The 25,184-nt window shown below is 48.3% G+C and overlaps 7 protein-coding genes across 13 annotated transcripts in view; 4 read left to right on the top strand and 3 right to left on the bottom strand.

Annotated features, from left to right (window-relative positions):
• LOC125954860 (uncharacterized) overlaps window positions 1-1,283 on the bottom strand; it is a 29,106-nt gene extending 27,823 nt beyond the window's left edge. Inside the window, exon 1 of one of the 2 annotated variants that reach the window (XM_049685504.1) lies at window positions 1,015-1,283. The gene's annotated coding sequence lies outside the window, so the exon portion shown is untranslated. The remainder of the gene's footprint in view (window positions 1-1,014) is intronic. The other variant, XM_049685503.1, reaches the window with a different exon arrangement.
• Window positions 1,284-2,272: 989 nt separating this feature from the next.
• On the top strand, window positions 2,273-6,671 carry LOC125954788 (gamma-tubulin complex component 2 homolog). Of its 3 annotated transcripts, XM_049685388.1 has the most exons (7): window positions 2,273-2,430; window positions 2,491-2,637; window positions 2,700-4,707; window positions 4,782-4,925; window positions 5,565-5,669; window positions 6,189-6,340; window positions 6,426-6,671. In XM_049685388.1, the coding sequence occupies exons 1-7, from the start codon at window positions 2,378-2,380 to the stop codon at window positions 6,466-6,468; spliced, it is 2,652 nt and encodes an 883-aa protein (XP_049541345.1). In that variant the 5' UTR covers window positions 2,273-2,377; the 3' UTR covers window positions 6,469-6,671. The 3 variants fall into 3 exon arrangements, with proteins under 3 accessions (XP_049541345.1, XP_049541346.1, XP_049541344.1); XM_049685389.1 differs by lacking the exon at window positions 5,565-5,669; XM_049685387.1 differs by lacking the exons at window positions 6,189-6,340; window positions 6,426-6,671 and having other exon boundaries at window positions 5,565-6,158.
• Window positions 6,672-7,811: 1,140 nt separating this feature from the next.
• LOC125954843 (casein kinase II subunit alpha) lies at window positions 7,812-11,684 on the bottom strand. Its single transcript, XM_049685481.1, has one exon. It carries the CDS (start codon window positions 11,363-11,365, stop codon window positions 10,337-10,339), a length of 1,029 nt encoding a protein of 342 aa, XP_049541438.1. The 5' UTR covers window positions 11,366-11,684; the 3' UTR covers window positions 7,812-10,336.
• A 399-nt stretch (window positions 11,685-12,083) lies between these two features.
• On the top strand, window positions 12,084-14,341 carry LOC125954800 (zinc finger protein 26-like). The gene is made up of 4 exons (XM_049685408.1): window positions 12,084-12,194; window positions 12,258-13,606; window positions 13,677-13,994; window positions 14,090-14,341. The coding sequence occupies exons 2-4, from the start codon at window positions 12,266-12,268 to the stop codon at window positions 14,282-14,284; spliced, it is 1,854 nt and encodes a 617-aa protein (XP_049541365.1). The 5' UTR covers window positions 12,084-12,194; window positions 12,258-12,265; the 3' UTR covers window positions 14,285-14,341.
• A 184-nt stretch (window positions 14,342-14,525) lies between these two features.
• Window positions 14,526-21,113, bottom strand: LOC125954784 (uncharacterized). Of its 4 annotated transcripts, XM_049685378.1 has the most exons (8): window positions 21,007-21,021; window positions 20,364-20,431; window positions 18,964-19,316; window positions 18,282-18,433; window positions 18,119-18,209; window positions 17,632-18,055; window positions 17,413-17,558; window positions 14,526-17,338 (listed from the first exon to the last, which is right to left on the bottom strand). In XM_049685378.1, exons 3-8 carry the CDS (start codon window positions 19,121-19,123, stop codon window positions 15,366-15,368), a joined length of 2,946 nt encoding a protein of 981 aa, XP_049541335.1. In that variant the 5' UTR covers window positions 19,124-19,316; window positions 20,364-20,431; window positions 21,007-21,021; the 3' UTR covers window positions 14,526-15,365. The 4 variants fall into 4 exon arrangements, with proteins under 4 accessions (XP_049541335.1, XP_049541333.1, XP_049541334.1 ...); XM_049685376.1 differs by lacking the exon at window positions 20,364-20,431 and having other exon boundaries at window positions 21,007-21,113; XM_049685377.1 differs by lacking the exon at window positions 20,364-20,431 and having other exon boundaries at window positions 18,964-19,387; window positions 21,007-21,087.
• A 67-nt stretch (window positions 21,114-21,180) lies between these two features.
• Window positions 21,181-22,696, top strand: LOC125954842 (uncharacterized). The gene is made up of 2 exons (XM_049685480.1): window positions 21,181-21,241; window positions 21,326-22,696. Exon 2 carries the CDS (start codon window positions 21,402-21,404, stop codon window positions 22,473-22,475), a length of 1,074 nt encoding a protein of 357 aa, XP_049541437.1. The 5' UTR covers window positions 21,181-21,241; window positions 21,326-21,401; the 3' UTR covers window positions 22,476-22,696.
• A 256-nt stretch (window positions 22,697-22,952) lies between these two features.
• The window catches only part of LOC125954799 (protein prune homolog 2), a 4,253-nt gene continuing 2,021 nt past the window's right edge, over window positions 22,953-25,184 (top strand). Inside the window, exons 1-2 of the mRNA XM_049685407.1 lie at window positions 22,953-23,452; window positions 23,773-25,184. The exon at window positions 23,773-25,184 is cut by the window's right edge and continues 253 nt beyond it. Of these exons, the coding sequence (XP_049541364.1) occupies window positions 23,448-23,452; window positions 23,773-25,184 (1,417 nt within the window). The 5' untranslated portion in view covers window positions 22,953-23,447. The remainder of the gene's footprint in view (window positions 23,453-23,772) is intronic.

Below are 25,184 nucleotides of genomic sequence, written 5' to 3'. Positions count from 1 at the left end.
TATTTCGTTGACATTTCGGTCACGTTTCCGGTACCTTCACCGGTCAGGGAGGCGGAGGAGGACGCGACGGCATAAATGCTTCGGAATGCATAATGTGGCAGGTACAGCTCGTCTGCCAAAGCATGCGACACGTGCTGCCCGGTTGATACGCGTTTGGAAAGGGATATATTGCCATCGAGTCCACGGACGATGGACGACGATGAACATTCGATATTTGATGCCAAAACAAATGCCAGGCACCGAACGGATCGCCGGAAAAAAAACCGAAATTGGTGCCGGATTTGTAAGACGATATCAATGAGACATTACTGTGGCCCGCACACAATAAAGCAACGCCCACACCCACCCCCGGGTTCCGTTCGCACATTGATTGGCAACCTTCGGCTTGGCATTACCATCCCATCGCAGGGGATTCGCTCCGAGGATTCGGTTTCCAATTGAGCTCGCTCTAGTCTAGGACGCCTGATGCCTGGTGGTTGGAAGTATGGCAAACAAGTGTTTCCTGAAATGGATCCACTGAGCATCGAAGGGCAACATTCCGATCACTGCTGCTCGCCTTCAATTATACATCACCCCGGAGGCCCCGGGTGTGGGCTTGATGAGTTTTAATCTCTGCTCCCAACGTACCTCGTCAGCACCACTCACCACTAGGAACGGTTCAGCGGGGGGTCTAGCCCTGCACTAGACAGCCCAACGGTTCCCTTTGACTTCGGTTGACTCTTGACACTGGGGACCGGATCGGTCAGGGTCGGGCTGGGGGGAGTTGTATTACAACACCGTTCTCGAAATCCTTTGTAGTGAAGCGGGAATTGAAGGCGGGATCGAGCGATGAAGGATTAGGACAAATTGAAAAAAAAAACCCCGGAGAACAAGGGAAAAATCTGTTTTTTCTTGTTTTTCCTTTCCGTTTTTTGCGTTCGAAAATGGGGCTTTCCACGAACTGAGGTTCTTACTGAGGGACACAGGGAGGGTCAAGTCGCGCACAGGGCGTTTATCTTTCATTTACGACATTACCCACGAACAGTGCGCCACGTGGGGTTTAACGGTTAAGCTCACTCACACTCGATTTGCACTGCCCACTCTGCTGCTTGGTCTGCTGCTCTGGTTGTTTGCACGCGTATTTAGCAAGGAGTTCGTACGAAATGTTTGCGTATCACCGAAGCGTAACGTTGATCGTATCACCGAAGCTTTCTCGCGAGGCGAATTCGACGAAATCTCCTGAAAACACGGACAACCGACACCGTCCAGTGCGGTCGCTGCAGACGTACTAGCACACAGAACGTTCCACGATGCTGGCAAACAAACTTCTGAGAGCTTTACTGGTGGGCGCGTGATTGGAACGCCGCCAACCGAAACCACCGAAGCGAGTCGCCCGGCGAGAGAGCGTGGCACTAGAGCATTGAGAAGCGTATATTGAGTTTATTATCCCCCGGGCCGAAGGGAGCGAGACTGGAGAAGACTCGCACACGAGAGCGAGAGATAGTAGCAGTGATGGAGCCGAATAGCGAGAGCCGCCTTTTGGGAAATGAGCTTTGAGTTGTTTCCATTGACGAGCAATGCGACTGATAGGGATGGAAAAACAACATATTTTCACCATCGCTTTTCCTCGCGTAGCACCGGTATCACGGGCCAATGTTGGATGCTGTTTCAACGGATGTTCACAATTTTTGGTATTTTAAAACTGGAATTTAATTTGAAATTGTAGTAAGAAAAATATAAAATTATAGTACGAGGCATCTACTTGTTAAACATGTATGAAACCAGTGAGATGGAGGAGGAGGCAGTCTCGAGTGATAATCGCACTCATCATTTACCAGACTCGATGCTTAATGGATGTTGTGGGAACAAAATATGTCTATCAGTCTATGCGTTAGTAGTTTGATAGTTTTATTTTCTTGTGAATAGGAAGAATCGAATAGCATCGATAGGCAAATGATGGGACCATTTAGTCACAGCATAAATTATATAAGTTAGTTCGAGTGGTAAACGTGGAGTTTCACATATTTTACATAAAGTGGCCCTAGGAATTGTTGATTTTGATCTAGATACAGACGAATAAGCTTCTGGCGGTGGGTGGCGCTGGGTGGCACTGGGTGGAAGAAATAAAAAAAATCACAGTTATTTTCAAAAATTCACAAAGCGGTTTTGGTGGTTCGAATTCAAACATCACTCCTGAACCACATAGTATAATCTGCTCGGCGTCCAAATGGACAACACCCTTAAAAACTGTTTTGGCTTTGAGGTTAGGTTGAGGTTGTTGAGATTTTGGGGGAAATAATTATCTTTTTTGAAGAGTTTCGTAAATTTCCTGATAAAGATAAAGGTGATACAAGCAAATTCAAGTCATCTGCATTGGCCACCGTACAGCGCTTGTGCCATGTCGGAAACGGTAGCGAGACGGGTGCTTGGCGACCTAGTAAAAACATCTGGGTGAGTAAAACGAAAACCAATCGCCGCCAAACAATTACCAATCCCTATTGTTATCGCCAGCTGTTACTCGGTGGAACAAATTACTACTATCTTCTACAACCGCGACGGCAAGTACAGCAACAAGCAGCTCTCCGACCATTTGGCGCTGTTACTGAAATCTGTTCCGAATGGCAGCAGATATGTGGAGCTGTTCGTTAAATCCAATTTGTAAGTGAACGCCAAAACTCCTCTTTCCCCGGTATTACATCTTCTTACCTTTTCCTTCTCAGGAAGGACACTTATGCGACACTCGTTCTGGTGCTGAATCGTCTCTCGAAGGATCTTAAGGACACCAAAAAAACAACACCCAATTTACAACAGCAACAGAAACTGCAACAGAAACAACCGCAGCAGCCACCGCAACCGCAACAACAAACGGGTGGCGGAATTGGCGTGGAACCGGTCCAAAAGCGTGTGTCGGTGTTCGAAAGCCCGCCGCTCTCCTCGACGCGCATCGTCACCGAGCAGGTGACACCGGAAAATGTCCAAGAAATCAAAGAGAAGCTCGTCCAGGCCACAACCGGTGGTGGCGTCTGTCGACTCTCGTCGTCTAACGTGGGTTCACTCACCGCGGCCAACATCCTGTCACTCGGTCTTAATCATCAACCCCACCGGCAGTACTTCGACTTTTCGCACCAAAAGGCACCGATCGTCTCGTGGAACTTTAACTACGACGAGCTGTACCCATTGCAGAGCAAAAATGTGGCTGCCATTCCGATGGCATCACAAGAACCGATCGTGGTGAAGGAACTAGTCCGATGTCTGGTCGCTTTGAAGGGCTCGCTGATTGTGCCACAAAAACCGCACTCCCCCTCGGATCCGCTGGAGTTTCTACTTTCGCCTCAGCTGGCCGATTCTTGCCGCGATATGGTCAAAGAGATATTGCCCTTTGCCGCCAACTTCTCCTGCGTGCAGCAGTTTATCGAGGAGTCGAGCATTCTCGAGGGTGGCCTTGTCCTGCAGGCACTCCGATCCGTACTGAAAACGCTCATGACCGATTACTATCTCTCGATTGCCCAGCTCGACGATTCGCGCTTTCAACGGCAGGGTGAACTTACGATGCAGCGATTGCTGCAGTTCCTTAAACCGCTGTTCCCCACGATGGAAGAGCTAGCGGCCACCGTGTCCGAGATAAGGGCCACAAATTGTCGGGGCGGACAGGTGTTAACGTTGCTGTACGATCGCATCACAGCCACCAGCGGTACGATCGAGGCACAGCGTGTCCTGGAGCGGCTGATCGAAGCGGCTGCTGTTCCGTTCATGGAAATGTTGCAGCTGTGGATCCATCGTGGTGTCATCAATGATCCACAGCAAGAGTTCCTAATCGAGCACAGTGCCATGGAGCTGAGTGAAAATGAGCTGGTTGACTACTGGGAGAAACAGTACACGATCCGGCAGGAGAAGGTGCCCTGTTTTCTGATCAAGTACGCCGACATCATCTTGCGAACGGGCAAGTACCTGAATGTGGTTCGCGTCTGTGGCAGTGCGGATCTGCAGCCAACCATTTCGCCAATCAGCAAACCGTTCGGGTACCGGCATGCGGATCAGTCGTACATCGACGCGATCGAGGAAGCGTACAACTTTGCCTCCTCCTCGCTGCTGAATCTCATTATGGACAAGTACGATCTGATGGGCCGACTGCTCTCGGTCAAGCGCTACTTTCTGCTGCAGCAAGGTGATTTCATTACCGAGTTTATGGATGCCGTCGAGGAGGATCTGCGCAAGGATGTGGACAGCTTACATCCGATACGGATAGCGAATCTGCTCGACGTGACGCTCGGGCTGTCCTCAGCCAAACACGATCAGTATCACGACGAGCTAAAGACGACACTCCTCTCGTACGGCATCGTCACGCAGATGTCGAAAATCGTGGATAATGAGGACGCGTTCGGCGATCCGCTTGGCGATACCTCGCAGCTGAAGGGCATCGAATGTTTCGCCTTCTCCTACAAGGCCCAGTGGCCCGTCTCGATCGTGCTGAACCTCTGGACGATCTCCAAGTATCAGATGATCTTTCGTCAGCTGTTGTACCTGAAGTATGTCGAGCGGATGCTGTGCCGCGTCTGGATCGACAACAACAAGACGCGTCAGCTGTTTGCACCCAGCACAGCGAAGCTGTATCGATCCGCATTTACGCTGCGCCAGAAAATGTTGATCGCCATCCAGAGTTTCGAGTCGTACATGATGATTGAGGTGATCGAACCTAATTGGCACATATTTTATCACAACATGAAGCAAGTATGTTTGGGTCGTGGCGTGGCTTTGTGGCGGACCGATCTCACTAACAATGAGTTCCGTAATGCTCTCCGTAGGTTAAAAATATCGATGACGTACTAAACTATCATCAAGATTTTCTGGATCAATGCCTGAAGAACTGTATGCTCACCACGCCCGAGCTGCTAAAACCAATCATCAATCTATGCAATATTTGTATTAAATTTTGCGACTTTCTCGCGGTAAGTACAACCACTCCGTGTTAGCGTAAGCGTTCATCGCGATGGTGATAAGCTTAAACTGAAGGACTTGTTTGTTTTATTTCGTTTTTTTTTTTACAAAAAGAAGACCGATTTTTAGAACTTTCGAACAAATGCATCTCACCCTCTAATTCTTATCTCTTTTTCTCTTTCTATCTCCCTGTTTCCTATCTCTCTCTCTTTTATGCCATTTTATTGCGCTATTTTGACCTAACATGGTTCTGTTTTTACGGTTTCATGATTTTTTTTCCTTTAAACAAATGGTCTAATGGTTTAATACAATTAATCCCCAAATTTTGGTTGTCTCCGTCGATGGTATTTCGTATCCGTTGTATCTTCCGTTGAAATGGCCGAACGAACCCGTTCCCTGCGTTTCATTTCTCTTACGATCCTCCCGTTCCCCGTTTTTGGCCTCATTTGATTTCGCTTTTGGTTAACTCATACCCAACTCATGCTGCTATCGTCCGTGCGCACCGGAAACCGCATCGGAACCATCGCGACCACTGCCCCGGGACCCGTCTTCTCTTCTGCCCTTCCCTCGTACCATGTCATTTGTGCGACGGTGTGCGCATGGTGTGCATTGCATTAAAAACATTACAAAAACGAAACAACGTGTCACAGGAATCGCAGCGCCATTTCGTTGACGCCGAGCTGACCTGCATGCTTGCGTCGGGCGATGATTACTCGCTGTCTTCCGAGTCTGATTACGAACAATACGCATCGCAGGTACTTGCCGTCCCCGAGGGACAATCGAAACCCATCTCATGTCATCCCAGCACAGCATCGCCAGGGGTCTTTGTGTCTCATTCCTGCAGCCTCATTCAGTTGCCACCTAACAACGACAATATGCGTTCATTGGGAGTTTCAGGGGACCATATTTCAGCAACTAGCAACCACCACGACCCTCCACCATTACAGCGCACCATGAGAAAACATGCCTTCGTTACCATGGGAATGTGGTGTCACCGTTTTAACGTGAATAATGAAAGCATTTTGCATGTGTTCCGCCAATGCTAACTGAAACGAAATTAACTGTTTAAGTATCATGCATGTGATTGATTGAGGCAAAAAGGGTTAACTAGTTTTTGTTCAAATGGAAGGACTTGTCGGACATGACGCAGGTTATCGTTCGGCGCGCTTTTGCTGTTCCAACATTGAAACGGAGGATAATAATGAGATTTTCTTTGCCACCATAACATCTATGACCTAACACGAGTGCACACGTTTGCCGATATTTGCTTGCAGGAAGCCACCACGATGGAACCAACGGAAACGTTCTCCGGGCGGGTGGAACAATTTCGAGCCGATTTTACCAATCAATTGATGACGTTGCTGAGAAAAATAAACGATGCAGCTACATCCAGCACATCGGAGAGGTTCATCAACCTAATACACAGGTAAATCAGAACCGGCTAGACACTGCGGTGCTTGATACCAATGCTAATTGATCCTCTTTTTTCGTTTTTTAATCCTACAATATAGAATCAACTTCAATTCCTATTATAGCGAAGGCAATGATAAATAAACAGGCTTTGAAAATCCTCCATATCGCTCTCGGTGGCCAAACTTATTCGCGCGCTAGCTTCCCTCTGTCTCTCTAGTGAAATTCTGTAGACTTCTATATGTGCCTGGGCATCCACGTGCTTAGCTAAAGAAGAATAATTATAAGAAAACGACCAGTGGTCTGTATTTTCCCCCGTTTTTAACCTGTAATAAATGTTTTTATAAAACTGCCTTTTTTGCTTTCAAAATCACCCTTATTAAACGTTAGAGCAGGTTCTAGGAAGGTATGGTCGAGTGCAGAGTTTAAGGTAATTTGGATTTTGAAGGTCGCACTCGAGGTCGTAACCTAAATCCTAATATTTTTCTAATGAGCCAAATCGTTATGAGACGACCAATTGAAATTCCTATTTTCCAAATTTATTTGCATGTGACGATTGACTAATTAATTTCACACAAGCAGTTCGAATCCAACTAATCTTTGTTTTTTCCTCGATCTCGACCGGTCGATTTTTGTGGCATGACAAAAGTGATAATCGATCGTTTCGGCATTGATTGCGTAAATGAAGAAACGACGACCCTTGATCACTATATTTAAACCAAGGTCGCCGACGACAATGAGCTAGGCTGACCATCTGGTTGCCCACTTCTTCCGTTGAGTAAAAAAGATATCGCTAGGGTGTACAGATTCTGGTGACGCCGATTGAAGGAGTTATCGTAAAGCTTATCGTTCTTTACGAACACGGATGGATACTTGTAATAGAAAAAACAAACATATACCTGCTCGGTTCTTCATTTCGTCTTTATTGTTCCTTATGAATCGCTTGATTATTTTAGGGAGAGGGGGCCAACGAACAACAATATATGTATTTTCAAATAATCATGTTAGCATAGAACGGTGTGCCGTTAGCATGAATCAATATTAATATGGGAAAATGAAAAGAGTAAGTACCATCTGCGCCCCCTCATCAGTGTATGAATCACCCATCCCGTTGTGACAACGGATGACGACACTTACTGGGTTTGGAGAAGGAGGAGGGGATGGGCGGGGCAGTCATGCCGATTCTCGTATATTGATGCAGCGTTTGTTCGTAGAGATCATCTGGGTACACGCGCACAAACGCATCGCTTACTGCGGTTGCCACACAACAGATATTCCAAAGATCATCTCTATCAAGCAATGCTGTTGGTATCATAGGAAATTATGTTGTTGAGCGTTGATGTCGATAATTTGTAAGGAAATGCATGATAGGGCTGAAGCTACTGAAACAAGCACAGTCAGCAAAACCAGCATATATTCATCACTTTCTCAATAAATACGCGGCCTCAGACAGCAACGCCATCGGAAAGGCCATCAGCGACCAGCCATTTTGAGGGTATGTTGTGTTTGTTTTATTCATGGATTTCCTTTCTCTTTGTTTAATTACAAAAGGTAAAAGAAAAAACGGTTACATTTCTAGCTTCCCTAAAACTCAAAACTAGAACGAGAAATAAAGGATAAAAGGAGGAGAAAGAGTGGTAGTGTGAGTGGTGAATGCAAAACCGGAACAGTACGAGGAACAGCGCGGAGTAGTGTGTACACCTGGGAGAAGAGCTGATAAGCGCGAGAACGCGGCTAGAAGGACTAAAATTATAGTAAACGACATAGGTTCGCACTTTTCCTATATTCAAGTGCAGAGTAACGGAAAAATGAAGTAATAAAGAAAAAGAGAAAGAGAGAGGGAAGAGGAAAAAAGTGTGAAAATGGCCCACGTACTAAGCCCAAGAGCAGAGAGGAGATAAACATAGAAAAAAAAAACAATAGACAAACAATCGGATACTGCTGCTACAGTACACTACCTTTCGGGTGACCAAGGTGAACGGTGAAACGGTTACTACTTGTCAGGTATCCGGTACGCAACCAACAAACGGAACCAAGGACGCAACGTGCGGGGTCGTGGCGTGCTGGTTCCTAGCCCCCTCCCGGGGGGAAGGAAGGGAAAGGATTTAAAATAGTTGCCCTAGCACACACACTTACACACACCCGGTGGTGGGGTTTGACAGCAAACAGGGAGCCGGATTTTGCGGGAAAAGTCTGGCCTACTAAATCATCTACTACTCTGCTAAGTTAACATCGGGAATCCATTGCTATCCATTTTCTCTTTCGCATTTTATGATTTTTTTTTGTTTGTTCTTGTTGTTTGATACTCTCACTTCTTTGCGTACTCGCCTACTTACTCACTCGCACACATACACGCACAAACACACATACACATCCTGCTGCTGCTGCTGCTGCTGTTCGCATCTCCCATATTGTATCGATCAGTGAGAATCCATAATCATTATAATAGCAATAATAATAGTAATAATAATAATAGTACTCATTGTAATAGTAGCAATAATAATCATAGTTTCATTATCAGAAGAGTGTGCCACCGTGCATTAGCTAGACTGCGGTTCATCCGACAACGAATCCTTACAATCGATCTATCTTTCAATAATGCGTTGTCAGAACTTATGATGATGTTTCCGCGGGGATGCTGATGTTGCTGCATAAACGGTGGTGGTAACGCCGCTTCCGTCCTATTCCCGTCCCCGTGCGTAGCCTTCACTGCAGCAGGATCCAAAAGGCGATCAATGGACACTACTTCAGTCGGTGTCGGTCGGTGTATTCCCTGGGATTCCTGCACTATTCGACCGCTCTCATCGGTAACGATACTCATTATTACTACTATTATTACCAGCGCATCCGTGTGTACCGACACGACGTACGGTTTTCAGCTGCAGTCGCCCCTCAAATTCAGTTACAAATTCATCGTATTGCAATGCTCTCCTCTTCCGTTTACTAGCCCACTACGCGTCCGTTTCCTAACTTCTCTGTTCATACAAACAAAGTATGTGTGTTCGTTCGTTCGTTGGTTACCGCTTGTTACTTCTGCCTACTGCGCCTCTTTTCTCGTTTTTTCTACTCGTTCCGGGGTGACTCAAAAGTTGAACGCCGCTCTGCCCGTTTCGCATGCTTGTTGTGTATATGTGTGTGGGTGTGTGTGTGTCGTAGGTTCGTTCTTTTGTTTCTCTATTATGATTTTATGTTTAACCCACCCACGTTAGACTGACTGGCTGGCTGGTTGGTTGGTTGGCCTTGCTGGACGTCGATAGCGATGGATCGTTGCTATGTCCTTCCTTTCTATGATCCTCTCTTTTTCGTTTGTTTCTAGATGTTTTTCATCTTGTTTGATCTCTTTAATTATTTTAACCATTGTTCACCTTTCTTCTCATTCTCGTCCGCTCCCTTTTTATCTCTCTCCTTCTCCCTTTCTGGCATACTTTCGTTTTTTCTGTTTCTAATGCTGTTTGCATGCTTTTACTTCAATTGCCTTCTATTTTGCTTTAGCGACCCTATTCTAATCTAATCGATTGAAAGTTGGTTACAAGTGTACTCTCTCATCTGCCCCGTCAGTTGCCCCAACCCTAGCGGCCACTCGTACTAACGCTGGCTGGCTACCTGTTGTTCCCTCTCCCGATCCCCGTACCGATCTAAATTACATCCGAACCAACAACAACCGGAGCGCTACTTACTCCGTTTCGCAGTGGCTGCAGCCCTCCTATCTCTGGCGCTCCGCTTCCTACCACCACCTCCCGATCCGACTCGCTCCGACGGCAAACCCAAGCGCACTGATCGCTCCACCAACGATCGAAGGTCCTGGGCGGGCGATACACCGGGCAAAGAGCAGTGGCTTTGTGGCAGGCACAACGCCTCGAAACAAAAGATACGAATGGGTGGAGTCGCCGACAGGGGCAATGTGTGCGGTGGTGGTGGTGGCGGCGATGGGAGGGATCACCGGGCTGTACCGGACGGCGTTCACACGGAGGGGAGAAGGAAGAAGGTGAAGGCAGCGGTGGCGGCCGCGTAATTAGTTGCTGCCCTTAGCGGACGAGGTAGCCGGCGGTGGCATCTGCCCGTTGACGATGATGGCGAAATAGGGATGGTCCATCGCTTCCCGTGCGGTCAGCCGCTCGAAGTGGTCGTAGCGCAGCAGCTTGTCGAGAAAGTCGAGGCCCTCGGGCGACACCAGGTGTTGGTTTTCCGAGTGCACGAAGCGTTCCCATCGTTTGCGCGAGTGGCGCGATAGGATGTCGTTGAAGCGCGGGTCCAGCTCGATGTTGTATTTGTCGAGATAGGCGAACAGGTCCTCGGTACCGAGCACCTTCGCGATGCGCACCAGCTGGTCGTAGTTGTCGTGACCGTGGAAGAACGGCTCCTTGCGGAAGATCATCGACGCGAGCATGCAGCCGAGGGACCACATATCGAGCGAGTAGTCGTACATCTGGTAGTCGACCAGCAGTTCCGGTCCCTTGAAGTAGCGGCTAGCAACGCGCACGTTGTACTCCTGGCCCGGGTGATAGAACTCGGCCAGACCCCAGTCGATCAGGCGCAGCTTGCGATTCTCGTGGTCAATCATGACGTTATGCGGCTTCACGTCACGGTGCATGATGCCCATGCTGTGGCAGTAGTCGAGCGCCTTCAGCAGCTCGTACAGATAGTACCGGATGTCGTAGTCGGTGAGCGTCTGGTAGAGCTGCTTGAAGTCGGTGTTGTTCACGTGCTCGAAGATGAGGGCCGGCGTGCGCGAAACCGGATCCTTCACGACCGCCAGCAGCGTGATGATGTTGGTGCCTCCGCGGAGATTCTCCAGGATCTTGATCTCGCGCTTGATCTTTTTCTTTTTCACCGGCTTCAGGATCTTCACCACGCATTTCTCGCTGCTTGTCATTTTGATCGCCTCGAACACCTCGCTATACTTGCCCCGGCCGAGCTTCCGCACGAGTTGGTAGTCATCCTGGTTGGCCCAGTCAACGATGTAGTTCTCGTAGTCCCAGTATTCACGAGGTTTGTGCGAATTCACATCCGCGTACACCCGGGAACTACTCGGCAGCGTCATTCTGCTCCCGTGGCCTGGTCCCTAGCAAAGCGAAGCGATGATGTGCAGAAGGTGGCTGGCTCTCGTCCGTTCGCTCGCTCGCTGGATGGCTGAAGGTGCTGGTGGTTGCGGAGCTGTGCGTGTGTCCGCTGCTGCGCGCCTCCGGTCGGCCGTGCGGGGTCGCTTCTTGCGCTGGTCTTCGCTGATGCCGTGCCCGCTACGAGGCCGCTGCTGCTGGTGCTACTTTCGCCAATTCTGCTCGTTGCTCGTTGCTTTTTTCCCACTTTTCCCAGCAACTTTTCTTTTCTACTCCAAAAAGGCTCCGCAAAGAAGTCGCAAACGTAGATGACAGCGGCGTGACATCGCGGTTCGCGCGTTCATACCCCGCGGTCCACTACTTGGCACGCACATTTTCCGCCAACCAAAAAAGCGCTCCAGGAAGGAGAATTTCATTTTTTTCACATATTTGTGCTACAATTTGTGTTATAAAAAATGATTTATTTAAGAAATACAACTTTCCGAAACATTTACGCTATTACAACAAGGTAAAAAGTCGATTCCCTTGAGGCGGGCTTGTTCTAGGGCAATCGCGGCGGGATTTATAGCCGAGCAGGAAGCCATATTTTTACGAAATCCTACAATCAAAAGCAATTTGGCCTCAAATTCAATATCCATGGGATTTGGACATGTTAGCGAATATTTTTGGGATCAGTTTTACATGAAATCAGCGGTGAAAAACCATTCTTCAAAACCCTATTCTTGGCGCGAATGTAGGGAGAATCCACGGTGGGACTGTAAACCGTTGGGCGGCGTTTGAGCACGAAACAACAACAAAAACTAAACGGAAACGGTGAGCCCGCTTCGATCGATCCCAGATTTTACCTCCCAAATTTATCTGCGAATTTCGTTGTAGCTTCACAAATGGCCACCAAGATTGACTTGCTATCCGGACTGGTTTTCTCATGCCGGACGTGTCTGCAAAGCGCCCCCGCAAACCAGATGATCTCGCTCGATGAACCCCGGACTGAGTTCGACGACGGAACCGTCGGCGAGTTTCTGGAAAGTCTCGCTATCTCAATTCCTCCCGATTTATTGACTTTCCTTCCGGCGAGCGTATGCCGGGGGTGTCACGAGAAGCTGGAACAGTTTTTTGAACATCGTCGGAAAATTAAGTTTGTAAGCCAATTTCTGGTTGGCCTAGTACAGGGACTGTTGGCTGATAAATCTTGCTTACTGAAAATGCTGCAAACCGATGGGGAAAAGATCAAGCAACTCTGTGCAGAACATGGCCTTGAATACGGGCAGGAAATTTCAGCTGATGATCTGCTAGACGGGTTCTGTCCTTTCACACCGGATGAGCAACAGACCAGCAAATCGATGGATTCGGATGATAATGATTATGCGGAACGAACGTCGGTAGTGGAAGATAATTCTCCAAAGCGTGGATCCTCCAAAGCACAGTTGCAGATAGAAATCGTGACCGATCTCGAGCAGATCGCACAAGAAGAGCACAATAGCGATTCAGAGCGTACGGACAATGCCTACTGCAATTCCAATAGCGATAACTGTGATGATTTTGAAGCGAGTTCAGAGGAAAAAATTGAACCTTCCAGAAAGAGAACTCGCACAGAAACGTCTCACTCAGCCAAACCAGGGCAACGATTCGCATGCACAAAGTGTTCCTACAAAACCAACTATCCCGTGGCCTTCAAATTGCACACCCAAAAGCACAGGGACAACGAGAGTAGGCTGGAGAAAGGATACGAGTGTCCGCATCCGTATTGTCTGCAGATGTTTGATACGCAACAGCAGCTAGATCAGCACCACATGGCGAACGATCATAATCGATTTGTTTGTGAAATATGTGGTGTCGAGCTAAAGCACCGCACTTCGTTCGATGTTCACATGGAGCGCCACTCGGGAGTAGCCAACTTTCCCTGTCTTTATTGTTCAGCGTCGTTCTATACTCGCACCGAATGCCAAAGCCACATCAATTCGCGGCACGTGGTCACTGATCGAATGAAGTGTCCAACGTGCGGCGCACTGTTTCGCAGTCGAAAGCTACTTCGGCAGCATCAAACCTCACACGAATCTGAAAGAAAGCATCAATGCAGCCAGTGCGATGTTAGCTTCAAGTCGCAGCATTATCTCAGTCGCCACGTTCGGGAAGCCCATGAAGGTGTTCGGTTTAATTGCACCTACTGCAGCAAAAGTTACCGCCGAAAGGACAAACTTCGGCTGCACATCGAAAAGGTGCACCAGGTAGGTACCAATCGATTCAACAATTCCCAGAGAAATGCACTTCTAACCATGTCGTTCGCTTGCTCTGCAGATACAAACGTACTTCGTATGCGAAATTTGTGTACGATCCTTTGAGACAGAGGAAGCGCTGCAGGAACATCGGGAACACCATGCAAATCCAAAGCCCTTGGAATGTGGCGTCTGTCTGATCGCCTTTCTTTCACAGCCAGAGTATGAGCAGCACATTTGTATAACCTACCAGGACAATTACGAGTGCTGTGGACGCGATTTACAATATCACAATCTGTACAACAGGCATATGGAGATGGCGCATGGGGTGAAGATAAATGCAAGAGTACGACCTAAACCGAACCTGCTTATCGGTCAGCAGCGTGCAATCCGCGGCATGGTAATTCTGCACGCTGCAACCACGTTGCTACGAACTATTTCAAAGCATGATTCGCTAATTGATTGTCGCTTTTGTTATCGGAATATATTTTTTAGAAGCCTCGAGGACCCACCAGCTGCGCAATGTGTGGCAATGTCATGAGAACGGCGGCAGAGAAAAAGAGCCATATATGTTCAATTGATGAGGAGATGTGTTCAAACCCGGCTGTCATCAAAGAAGAGTCTCAACAGTGTAGGCAAGAATACGATCTGTTTGAAGATTTAAGTGATAGCGAATATGAAGAAACTTAAGATTATCGCCCGAGTGAACAACTGCCACGCCCTTTTTGTGCATCTGGAGATGTCTGGCGCCGATTGTTTCATGATACGATTGCGTGTGGTGTGGAATGGTTTCATGATAAACTTATTACTACTAGAGAGAATGGAATAGTCTCTTCATTCATCTGCTGATACACAAATGAGTGTACGTGCTAGTACGTCTCTAGGATCTCGCCTTTCGGATTCCCTCCTGCAGAAGTAGCAGGGATAGCGAATAGCAGTCGGGTTTCAAACGATGATAAAAGTGCTGTATACTATATTTTTTATGCATTTCTAATAATACTTTTCGCTAAACTTGACCTGCTTGGTGCCTCCAGATTTGGCAATCTGATGACAGGTTGGTTAGTTTCATTTTACAAGGAAATGTACGTAGATATAGAACATCCCTGCCACTTCTCAATAGCAAACTCATTCCGAATACTGGTCCGCCACGACACGCGCGCGAAGGGAAAATCCCTCGTAATGGTGTGAAAGTGTGTGAGGTGTGTTATAAAGGGTTTTAGTTGTGCTAAGGCGGGCACACGAGTGGCAATAGTAAAGAATCATTGAATCTGGTTCGTTCTTCTGGTTATTCTTGTTTGCATGCCATGATGAGTCTTGACTCATTTTCCTTAAATAGAGACACTTCTACTGCTATAACTAGTACTAGTTAGTCGACTGAGCCTTTTGTAAGATTGTGGCTGTGTTAGCGGACGAGATACGCTATGCGTACCCCGTTACTACGTGCGGGTGTCTCAGCCGCAACATGGATAAGCCCCCCCCCCCCCCACTGGTTATCCCAATCAAATTCTATCATTAGCCACAGAATTGTTCATCTTGAGCGGCCACTTTTTTTAACGGTCGTTCTCCAATAACCGTTTTATTTGGTTTTTGTTCCTTGCTTTTGGTATGACCATGACTGGTTAGTAGCATGGCTAGTGTGCCACCATGTCCGTCCATTTAGGGTAATGAAGTCGGAATTATTAGTGCGAATAAATATCAAATTTAGGAAGTTTTGCTCCCCTTCCGGCCATTAGCACGTTTCTCACAGCTCCAACAGTAGTACCTCTTCGTGCTATACTGAGTTACCTAGCCGGCAGCCAGGCCCAGCTGGTGTCATCATACGATCATCGTACAGCGACAGTGTCTTTGACGCTCGCACCTTCCGCACCGATGGTGGCACATCACCCGGCGTCTTGACGCGCTGACTCGGATTACGGAGCCGCTCGATGCTACCCTTCGGAGCGGCAAAAACCTCATGGAACACCTCAAGCGATCGTTGGCGTTTCAGGGCTCGTGAATCATCATCATCACCAGCTAGTCGTGCAGCACCATGATGACGGGCAACTGCTGCCGGGTGGTTGTTGTGCATTGCGTTGGCCGACTTGCTCACAACGAGACGTAGCTTCTGCTCGATCAGTTCGCTGGCCAGTGCCGCGGATGCTGGAGAACCATCAGTTAAATCGACTCCGGTGGGCTCGTGAAGCAAGAGATTGCTTTCGTACCGACTGCCACCGCCAGCGTGAGCAGCAAGGTCGAGATCGAGATTGTTGGGCCGTCGCTTAACGCTCCCTAGTTCCTCATTCGGAGGCGTTTCGACCGTTTCCGGGGAGGGTTTCTGATGAATGGAAATGATTCGCTCGTTAGACTCAACCACTACGACCAAGTTCGACCGATCATCATCGTCATCGTCGTTGCAATAATCGTCGTTTCGCAATTTTTGCTGGCCATCATCGTACTCATCGCCATCGGCGTATGCAATCGGTTGAGAGTGGCCCGTTTTGTGGAATGTTTTCTGCAGCATTACTTTCACCGTATTCAGTCCAAGTGCCCGTTTCATGCCAGCCTGTGAGAATTCTTGCTTAGGTTTGTACTCCTGCTCCTCCTCTTCCTGCTCATCGTAGTGGTTGAAGTTGTGATTTCCAGCTGATCCGCTGCTGTTTCTGCTTCTGCCACTGCTGGTACTGTTGCTGCTGCTGTTACTGCCGCTACTACCGTTGGTCGGAATCAGCTTGCCACATGATCCGGTGAGATCATCACGGTAGCCTGCGACTGTGAGTGCGGCTGCGGCAGCAGCGGCCGCCGGAGGAAGGATTTGCTGATTCGGTGGTGTCAGAAATGTCGTTGTTCCATCCGGACTATACCGTTGATGATGATGGTGTATGATCGTTCCACCTACCCCACCTCCGTTTATATCGTGCAGATGCTGTTGATACAGAATGGTCTTTTCACCGGTCTCCGGCGGAAGCATGTCCCCATCGTATCGATCGACATCCTTCACGAAGGTGCGGGCCGTTGGATTGAGCTGTGCCACCTCCTGCAACCGTTCCTGTACGCACATCGCAGTAAGCCGCGCCTCGGCATCATGATCCCAGCAGTCTTCGCAAGTATCACGAATGATCCGGGCTACGATGCTAGTCTCAAAGTGCGGCGCAAACGATGGACGTGCCTTGTTGCGCGATACCAGCACCTGCATCTGCTCGAACGTGGGATGCGTTCCAACGTACTCCTCGTACGGTGCACGATACTCGGGAATCGGTGTACCCGGTGGATAGAAATCCTCACACCGTGTGGCCAACTCCCATAGTACCAGCGCCAAGGTGTACACATCGATCTGCTTCAGAGCCGATTCGCAGTCTCGCAGATTAACGGCACCTTCAAGCACTTCCGGTGCCATGTAGCGCACCGTACCGACCTCGTTAATGCTCTTCGTTTCCGCCAGCGTCAACTCTCCGCGGTACTCGTACCGTGCGCCGTACGTTTTAAGCGCAAACCCAAGATCACCGATGCAGCAGGTAAGATCGGCTTTCACCAGTATGTTGCGAGTATTGAGATCACGATGGCAAATGCACGGTTTCATGAGATCGCCTTTGCGTATTTCCGTGTGCAGATGAGCCAGCCCGTTCGCTACCGATTTGCCCATTCGGCAGAACGTCCCAAATGGCATCCGATTATCGGTTAGCCAGTCCTGCAGACAGCCTAGTGGTGCCAACGATAGCACGAGCAAATACTCGAGTCGATCATCCATCGTGCGTCGCTCATCCGAACCTGACGATAATTGAGAAAATATTCAAATGATGTCTGCCTGCAAGCTGGTCGATGGTTCGTTATCGGATTCTTACCAAAGAACGTTAGAAGGGAAGGAGATTCCATTAGCGGCACGGTGTAGATTTCACGCTCATTAAGAAAATATTGCCGATGCTGAGCGGCAAAGATCTTGACCGCCACCGGTTGTTCGTTCACGATACCCTTCCAAACGGTTCCATATCTGCAACGTAGATTAACCGACAGAATCGGGGGTTGACGATGCTGCAGTTACCCAAGCTTTCTTTGATACTCACTTGCCCTGGCCGATCATCGAGACTAGCTTAAGGTTATCGACGTTGTACAGATTCGCACTATAGCCCGGTCCTGATGGTGCCATTTGCTCTAGCTCGGCAATTCCTTTCTTCGGTATCCGGTGGCAATTCATGACACCGACGATCATCATGAGAATTATACCGACGACAGCGAAACAGATGTACACGGTCGGTGAGCTCCAGATCGAGGTATATGGTGCAAATGGAGTGATGCTCGAACCGGATCCATCGGAATCGTCACGCACAACCAATCCTTCCAATGTCGTCGGTGGTGGTACATAGCTAAAGTTCCCATTGCACCGATCACCACTGCAGCAGCAAAAGAACATCTTATTCGTCGTTTCCGTTGAGCTAATGCATTCGGATTCGCTGCACGATTCCTGATTATCGGACGATCCCCAGCATCCTACAAAAGATTTGGGAGATAATTTTAAAGATAAGCCAGAAAACAATCGTGAAACACTGTTACCTTGCGCGATACGGGTAATGTTCTTGGACGCATCGATTTTCCACAGCGAATAGCAGAACGGAGCATTCCGGGTGCAAGTGACCTCCATGGACTAAAAAAAATAGGTGACAATAGAAACGATTAACAAGGAAAAATGTAGCAAGCACTGATAGCATTAACTCACGACGTCCTTATCCAAGACTGGTTCGTCCGACGCGTCCAGCTGATCATCGTAGCTATCGTCATACTCGTCCGCAAACTCTTGTCCATTTTGTTGCAGCGTGTTGGTTGTGGAAGTCGTTCCGTACTGGTAGCAGCGAGGTTTCAAAGGTGTGGCTGCGTATTTTGGCGTTTCCGAATAAAAAAAGAGAAAAAGAGAGAAATTATTTAAATATTCTTATATGATTATGGTAGGCGAATTTTACTCGGTGAAGGTTGTCATCGATTATGCCATGTTTGCAATGTGCAATGTGCGTTCTCGAAAGTGGATTTTTCAATCCAATTCATAATTGGCAATATTCGTAAATTGAATAATATGAAGATGGATAAAATATAGATTCAATTTTTTCCGCTTGAATTAATCTATGTCATCGATTCGTAATCGTAATCATGTGGATCGATAATCGGTTAGTAGATTTGGAGAGGAAAAGGACTGAAATCGTAGTAGCGCGCGACGTCCCGTTTCTATTCAAGTGAAAAGAATGGAAATTGGAAAATAATAAAAAACTATTTGATAGACATAGAATAATAAAAAAAAAGTGGAAAAATATGTGAAAATATCGTACTACAAACATAAATAGAACGCTTTGCCAACTAAATAAATCAGAACAACAAGCATAGCATGGCATCTGGAGGGTCCTACAAACCTTGTCCCGTTGTGAAGAGGATCGCCACCATCAGCAACACACCCAGTAAAATAAGGCTATCCGCCGATAGACGAGCCCGTTTTGCTCCGCGAGTACGACACATTTTAACGGTTACATCTTCCCGATTCGATCGACTAGAGATAACGATTCGATCCAGCATTTCTATGACCCCGTTGAACTTTTGCACGCCGATTGTAGCTGGACACTGGTAGGAGGAGTGTTTGTGTTTTCTTTCCCACTATTCCCTGAACAGTGAAGCACTAGTTTTGCAGCTTTTTCGGTGCAGTTTACACTGCCCGGTAGCTACCACCAACCCAATCTCCCATTGGGCGCTCTTGGGAGAGATCTACTGCCTGTTAAAACGAGAAAAAGGCGTTCCTTTATGTAATCTGGTCCATCGGGCTTTTGCTCTGTACACCTGCGACTAGAATAAATCATAAATCAGGTCAACAAAAAGGCATTATCAAGCTAGCTGGCACCGGGCCAACAGTGCGATTAGAAGAGGAACACGGTGCACCATGTTCCGTTGCCAACGCGAATAGTTTTCCTTAGGGATACTGGAAGCAATCCAATCGTGTGACCATTGATACTGCAGCAATCGAGCTACTGTGACTGGAATAGCAAAACGGAGTCACCACAGCCGCAAAAATCGCTGATAAAATCTGCAAGCTAAATCACCGAACAAACAATCTTTCCAACTTTTGCCGAAGATAGTTTCATTCGATCCTGAGGTAGGAGAATTGCAAATCAGTCAGAAAGTTGAAATGTGCGCCGGTGGCGGCTGCTGGCAAACATATGTATGCGTTTGCGTGCACTGTGACCGGGTTGAAAGGGGGCGTTTGCGCCTGTTTGTTTATTGGCAATCGCGTGAATGCACATGCAACGGAGAGTGTGCTCAAACGGTCGTTCCTGGCCCTGGGACCAGTTTATTGGCGGTCCAATGTGTTACCCGATGGCGTCACCCCAGGGGCAGATGATTTTTGGCGACGGCGCAAAAGGAATACTGGATCCCTCACTCTTAGCTTCGCACTATTATTTCGTGTTGGAGGTAAATCCTTGAGGCGGACGTAGCCGATGTTCGGGAGCGTTGATTTTTTAACGCATTGAAAAATGCACCGTCTACTACGCTGTGGCTATCAAGAGCGAACCAGCTCCAATCGGGGGGCTAAACTATTTGCATCCATCTAGCGCTTGGTGGTCAGTTTTTGTGTTTTGTTTTCGTCTCTGAATGTCGTCTTATCACCAACGCGAGGGGCCTTCGTCATAGGGGCTGACATCCGCCGGTTTCACCGTCCACCCTTATCAACCGCAAGCGACTTCTGTTTTGGGTGGCACACAGATATTATCTCACAATGCTCCCCCCCCCACTGGCGTAGTGGGCCAGGGGAATTTAAACTCACGTGAATCAAACGAAATCGTATTTTCGAGTGGTGGTCAAAATTGTCTCGATGGCACTATTTCCACTTAACTAAATAAGTAAATTGGTAAGACAAGCAGGGAGCTGGGTGTCGCGAAGATGCGCATCGCACCGCACAAAACAGCACCGAGATTGGGGGGATTCAAAACGATTTCCGTTCGCGCCCCTCGGGGGGTGTGCAAAATGCGAGAGCGACACGCGCGAGAGAACATAAAACAGTGTACGCCAGACAAAGAGAGAGGCAGAGAAAGTAAAAAGGAAGGAAGAGTCCCTTCCTATCGTCCCTTCCTGACCCCCTCGTCCTTTGCTGAAACTACGACGAAACAAATCCGATTTTTGCCACCTTATTCTGGATTATTAAAATATTCGATTCAACTCCGTAACCGTTACAGCACCAGAGAGAGCCACACAGGACACGCCAGCAGAACACTTATTAATGGGGGCCACAAGAAACTGGCGTTATCCTTTGATTTAACGTGTTCCTCGAGGATATTGATTTTTCCGCGAAACAACGCAATCGGGGCCAGGCGTTCTGGGCGGTTATCGATTGGTGTTTTTCGTGGAACCGTTACACTACCGCAGCACCACCTAATCCGAGCTTCAGGACATCGTAAACCTTTTCTTACGTTCTAGTTATTCACGAAAATAGTCCTCTGAGCACTAGTTAAAGGACAATCACGAGGGAATTCAGGATTCGTTCGCCGTTCTCGTCGCCGTTCGCGGAGTGTTTGTTTGACACTTGCGCCGTAGGACCGCGGTAGGTTTGGCAACACGGCCGGCGTGTTTTGGCGAAAAATGCAAAAAAATCGCGACGCATGATTTTGATGGTGTGAAGTGGAATTCTTGACTTTTTTTCCTGAGGTGGGCGCCAAAGTGCCTTTTTCACCCGAAAATCGCAAAATTGAGCATCATTTCGGTATTATTTGATGTTCTTTTTCTTTGCAGGTCTGTGATTATGTGCGCCTCGAATCGATAGCGCGAAATTCCTCCGCTAAATCGCTGGAATTCACACCGTCCAAACATGCAGTCAGTCCGTTCCTCAGGGAATCAGTTCGCGGAACATGGAAAAAATCAGAGTGAGATGCCTGGTGATGAAACAAACCCCAACCACACAAACAGATCCGTTGGCCAACCGCCGATCGCCGGGAAACCGTTTGTGGAACCGTCGCTGCCGGGATTGATGTTTCCGATAATCTCGTCAACTACGGTTGAACCCAGCTATGATGAGCCTCCAGCGCTCGTTCCGTTTCGAGAGGCCCGTCCAACTGGTATGCCTGCCAAAAGGCCGAAAGACTCGAGGCCAGTCGATGAGATCGTGGTTTCAAATGGAGACGTGTTTCACATTCATTTTATTGACGAGCCGCCGATCGACGAAGATTTACCTTCTTCTACGTGCCCGATAGTACAACCAAATAATCAGTTATTTGACGAAGCAGATGGGAGCTGCACATACACCGATGAACTCGCGGTAGATCGCGATTGGATCAACTACGACGAGCTGCCAATGCTGAGTAAGCATAATTCTGTAGCACCAACCAGCCACGGCGAATCTGCACATGCAAATGTTGAAGCGCACGATAGTGGTGCTTTGCGTGGCCCATCGCTGCTTATCTCAGCAGAATCTTCTGGATGGCCCGAAACTGAAGCGACCATCATGCACATTACACCAGTGCTATCAGTAGAACCAACAAACCAGGCGAACGGTACGCAAGTCAGCAGTGCTGGAAGCAAGCGTCGCCGCAATCGCCGTCGGAAGACTACTAAGCCGTCTACTACCGGTGTCGACAGCGACAGTGGTTGGCATGGCTTCCGCAACTACTGCGTTGAGTGTAGCAAATTCTTCCCCACGGCCGCAGATTTGGAGCTGCACATGGAGTTCTGTCATCGGTTGGTTGATGACCTACCACAGTCACCCTCGAGGAGTATGATGCTGGTCGATGATCTCGCTATGTGCGACAATAGCTTGCTAGAGCCTCATTTCAACGATACGCCCGGCAGCTGGCCCCAGGCGCAGGCAAACCATGTGCCCCACGCTAGAGAAATGGAATCGTTCTACTCAGACCTCTTCCATAAAAGTGCAAATGAATTTCGTTAATGAGCGAGATGCTCATCAATGAGGAGCCTTGAACCACCTTGAATGTGATGTAAGCAACGTGCTTAATGGTTTGCGAACTTTGTTGCCATTGATTGGATTAGTATACTATTGAATTATTGCGTTGGTTCAAATGCTCTAGGAAAGCTAGAGTTCGGTATGAGTTACCAGGATGTGAAATGTGAAGACGCACAGGCCGTTAGGAAGGGCCATAACAAGAATAGAAAGGGAATAAAATACTATTTTTAATTTTCTAAACTGTTCCATGTCCTTTTCGTTGGACCTAGCTGCATCGAAGACGGATGGAAAGAAAGAATTTATTGCAGCCATTGCTGGTTTCTGATTCTCGGAACAGCTGACGCCGAGCCAACGGAAACTCGGTTCGTGGAAATTTGAAAATCGAAGCCCAGATGAGCCTGCGCCTTGGCAGCACTGTCCAGGGAGTTTGTTTTGCTGTCACGCTGAAGCCTTCTAGGAACTCAGGAAACGCAGCAGGAGCAAAAAAAGTTCTAGCCCCGCAGGAAGATGAGGAGCCTCGAAGAGCAGCCCCTTCCGCTGCAGTTTACGACTGATTAAGGATTTTGTACGGCAGCACAGGTGCAAAAAGCAAGGAACGCTTTGGTGAAGTGGCGAGTTCTAGTGAAATGATCCGATCTCCATCGCGGTGTGCGTGGCCAGTTATGAATCACACCGTCGTGGGCCGATTTTATCATAAAACCCACGAATGACTGCACAGCCCGTGTGGAAGGGGGCGAGCTATTCTTGGAACTTCTTTCCTGGAGGCCCCAATAAGTAAACATAGGTGTTCTTCTTGCCAGGGCCTTTGCAGATGCGTTCGGTGGAGCTCGCGGATTGAGAATAAACCATTTCCACCCGTTCTTGTGAACCTCACTGTGAACGACCTTCCGCGGGAAGAATTACAGCAGGCCATATATTCTTTGTGAACAAATTAACAACGACAAACGTGCCCCGTAAATGAGGTAAGCGCAACAATTGGTGCTAAGCGTAGGCACATCATGTTGGACTTTTCCTGTTCGTATTTGCATTCTTATGAGTTCTTGCAACGGAATTAGTTTGATTTAATACGAGAAATAATTCCAAATCGATCGAATGCTAATCCAGAATCGATTCCCGTTTCTGCAAACCTAATCCCGCTAATCCGAATAAACGCGTTCAAAACGATTGAACGATAGTTAGTCATGGAAAACATCTTTAACAGTACACGGATATAGTTATCAGCAGTTTTACTGAAATGGCCATCTAATTTCTTATTCTTTTTCTTTTGTTTCCACAAACTTAGTCAGTGCTTGGAGGACAGTCCACTGTCGGACAATAGAATGGATATATCAGAGAACACGACCTCGCATGAATCACCGCCAATTGGTGATGATTTCTCCCCAGACAACGATGATGACGGCGCGGACGTGAGCCACCGAGAGGAGACTGCCAATGGTAAACGGATGCTGTTTACGGATGAGACAACGATACCGAGGCGGCTTGGAACGTCGCAGCCGAAGCCAAATGATTTCAACGGCATAGAATCTCATCTCGTTACCACGGCAACCACTACTGCTACTGCCACTACCATATCCAGCACTCTGGAATCGATCGACACTCGTAAGCCGTCGTCAGATAGTCTCGCCACTCCGACGACGACGACGACGACGGCGACGATGTTGACCATGGATGGTGGACGCAGTCGAGGACCTTCGCCGTCGCGTATCGTTACCTCCTCCTCCAGCCTAACTCCCGTCAGCAATCATCCGCTCATGATGTCACCGACCGGGAGTGAGTCGGATTTTTCCGACGTTTCCGTTGCTGCGGCAAACCGCAACTATTATCACTATCCGGACGTGGTGCCGGTCAGTGAGCAACCACTGAGACTTGCTAGTCCCTATTCGAGTCGCAAAATGGTAGATAAAAAGGAGCTGCAGTCAGTGATCCCGGTGGCGCTGAAGGGATCGCCCGGCAAGTCCGCAGCTATTCGTTCGATCAACAACTACAGTAGCAGCAGCAACACTAGTAGCAGTAAACGAAACGCAGGAGATGGTAAATCGATGGCAACCACATCCACCCTGGATGTTATCAATACTGCAGTCCACAGTGCGACGAATGGATCTTCGCCAACGCAACGGGCAGGAGAGAACCGTGATACCTCACCGCGCCCGGACGAGGAAAGGATTGGGTCGGATTTCCTTAGCAGCGACTCCGAGCCGGAAGATGACGGTTCACTGTTTCAGGCCGCCGTCACACCGTCATTTCAGTCTGTCGCGCTATTACCGTCCCCGCCCGGTGGTCAATCGCATCCACCGAATTCGATTTCACCCCGCTTACATCAGCGGCGCAAAGTGCCGCTCCCTGGCGATCTGCGGATGGATGATGCGAGTTCAATCGAGGAAACACTATCGAACCAGAGCGTCGATGAGCTGCAGCAGAATCTTGTCTCGCTAAGCCCCTCATCCTCAATCCTGGACGATAATGGGTTCAACGTGGACATCGATGAAGACTTTCTCGATCTACCCGGTACACCGAAAGCAATCAACCGTGGTGGTGCTGCTGTCGGTGGGGAATGTAGCGGTGATGGTGATCTGGCCACTGGAGGTGCTTTCTCATCGACATTGCCTCAGTATTCCGCCCGTGATGAGGCACGTGACATACGCAACTGGCAAAAAATCACGCTCCCGGATGGAAAGACGCGCGAGATCGATATGA

Source organism: Anopheles darlingi, chromosome 3 (assembly GCF_943734745.1).
Source record: "Anopheles darlingi chromosome 3, idAnoDarlMG_H_01, whole genome shotgun sequence".
NCBI lineage: Eukaryota > Metazoa > Arthropoda > Insecta > Diptera > Culicidae > Anopheles > Anopheles darlingi.
Note: the sequence above shows the minus strand (reverse complement) of the source record. Positions and strands in the feature narration are given on the sequence as shown.

What these genes read in the sequence shown, in the direction of transcription:
- LOC125954788 (XM_049685387.1), top strand. Translation starts at nt 2,378, where the DNA reads ATGTCGGAAACGGTAGCGAGACGGGTGCTTGGCGACCTAGTAAAAACA. An exon ending in GACCTAGTAAAAACATCTGG is followed by an intron (nt 2,431 to 2,490) that starts GTGAGTAAAACG and finishes TGTTATCGCCAG; the next exon opens with CTGTTACTCGGTGGAACAAA. An exon ending in AATTTTGCGACTTTCTCGCG is followed by an intron (nt 4,926 to 5,564) that starts GTAAGTACAACC and finishes AACGTGTCACAG; the next exon opens with GAATCGCAGCGCCATTTCGT.
- LOC125954843 (XM_049685481.1), bottom strand. Translation starts at nt 11,365, where the DNA reads ATGACGCTGCCGAGTAGTTCCCGGGTGTACGCGGATGTGAATTCGCAC.
- LOC125954800 (XM_049685408.1), top strand. Translation starts at nt 12,266, where the DNA reads ATGGCCACCAAGATTGACTTGCTATCCGGACTGGTTTTCTCATGCCGG. An exon ending in ACATCGAAAAGGTGCACCAG is followed by an intron (nt 13,607 to 13,676) that starts GTAGGTACCAAT and finishes CTTGCTCTGCAG; the next exon opens with ATACAAACGTACTTCGTATG. An exon ending in AGCGTGCAATCCGCGGCATG is followed by an intron (nt 13,995 to 14,089) that starts GTAATTCTGCAC and finishes TATATTTTTTAG; the next exon opens with AAGCCTCGAGGACCCACCAG.
- LOC125954784 (XM_049685376.1), bottom strand. Translation starts at nt 19,123, where the DNA reads ATGCTGGATCGAATCGTTATCTCTAGTCGATCGAATCGGGAAGATGTA. An exon ending in CCTCTTCACAACGGGACAAG is followed by an intron (nt 18,434 to 18,963) that starts GTTTGTAGGACC and finishes CAAAATACGCAG; the next exon opens with CCACACCTTTGAAACCTCGC. An exon ending in CAGTCTTGGATAAGGACGTC is followed by an intron (nt 18,210 to 18,281) that starts GTGAGTTAATGC and finishes TATTTTTTTTAG; the next exon opens with TCCATGGAGGTCACTTGCAC.
- LOC125954842 (XM_049685480.1), top strand. Translation starts at nt 21,402, where the DNA reads ATGCAGTCAGTCCGTTCCTCAGGGAATCAGTTCGCGGAACATGGAAAA.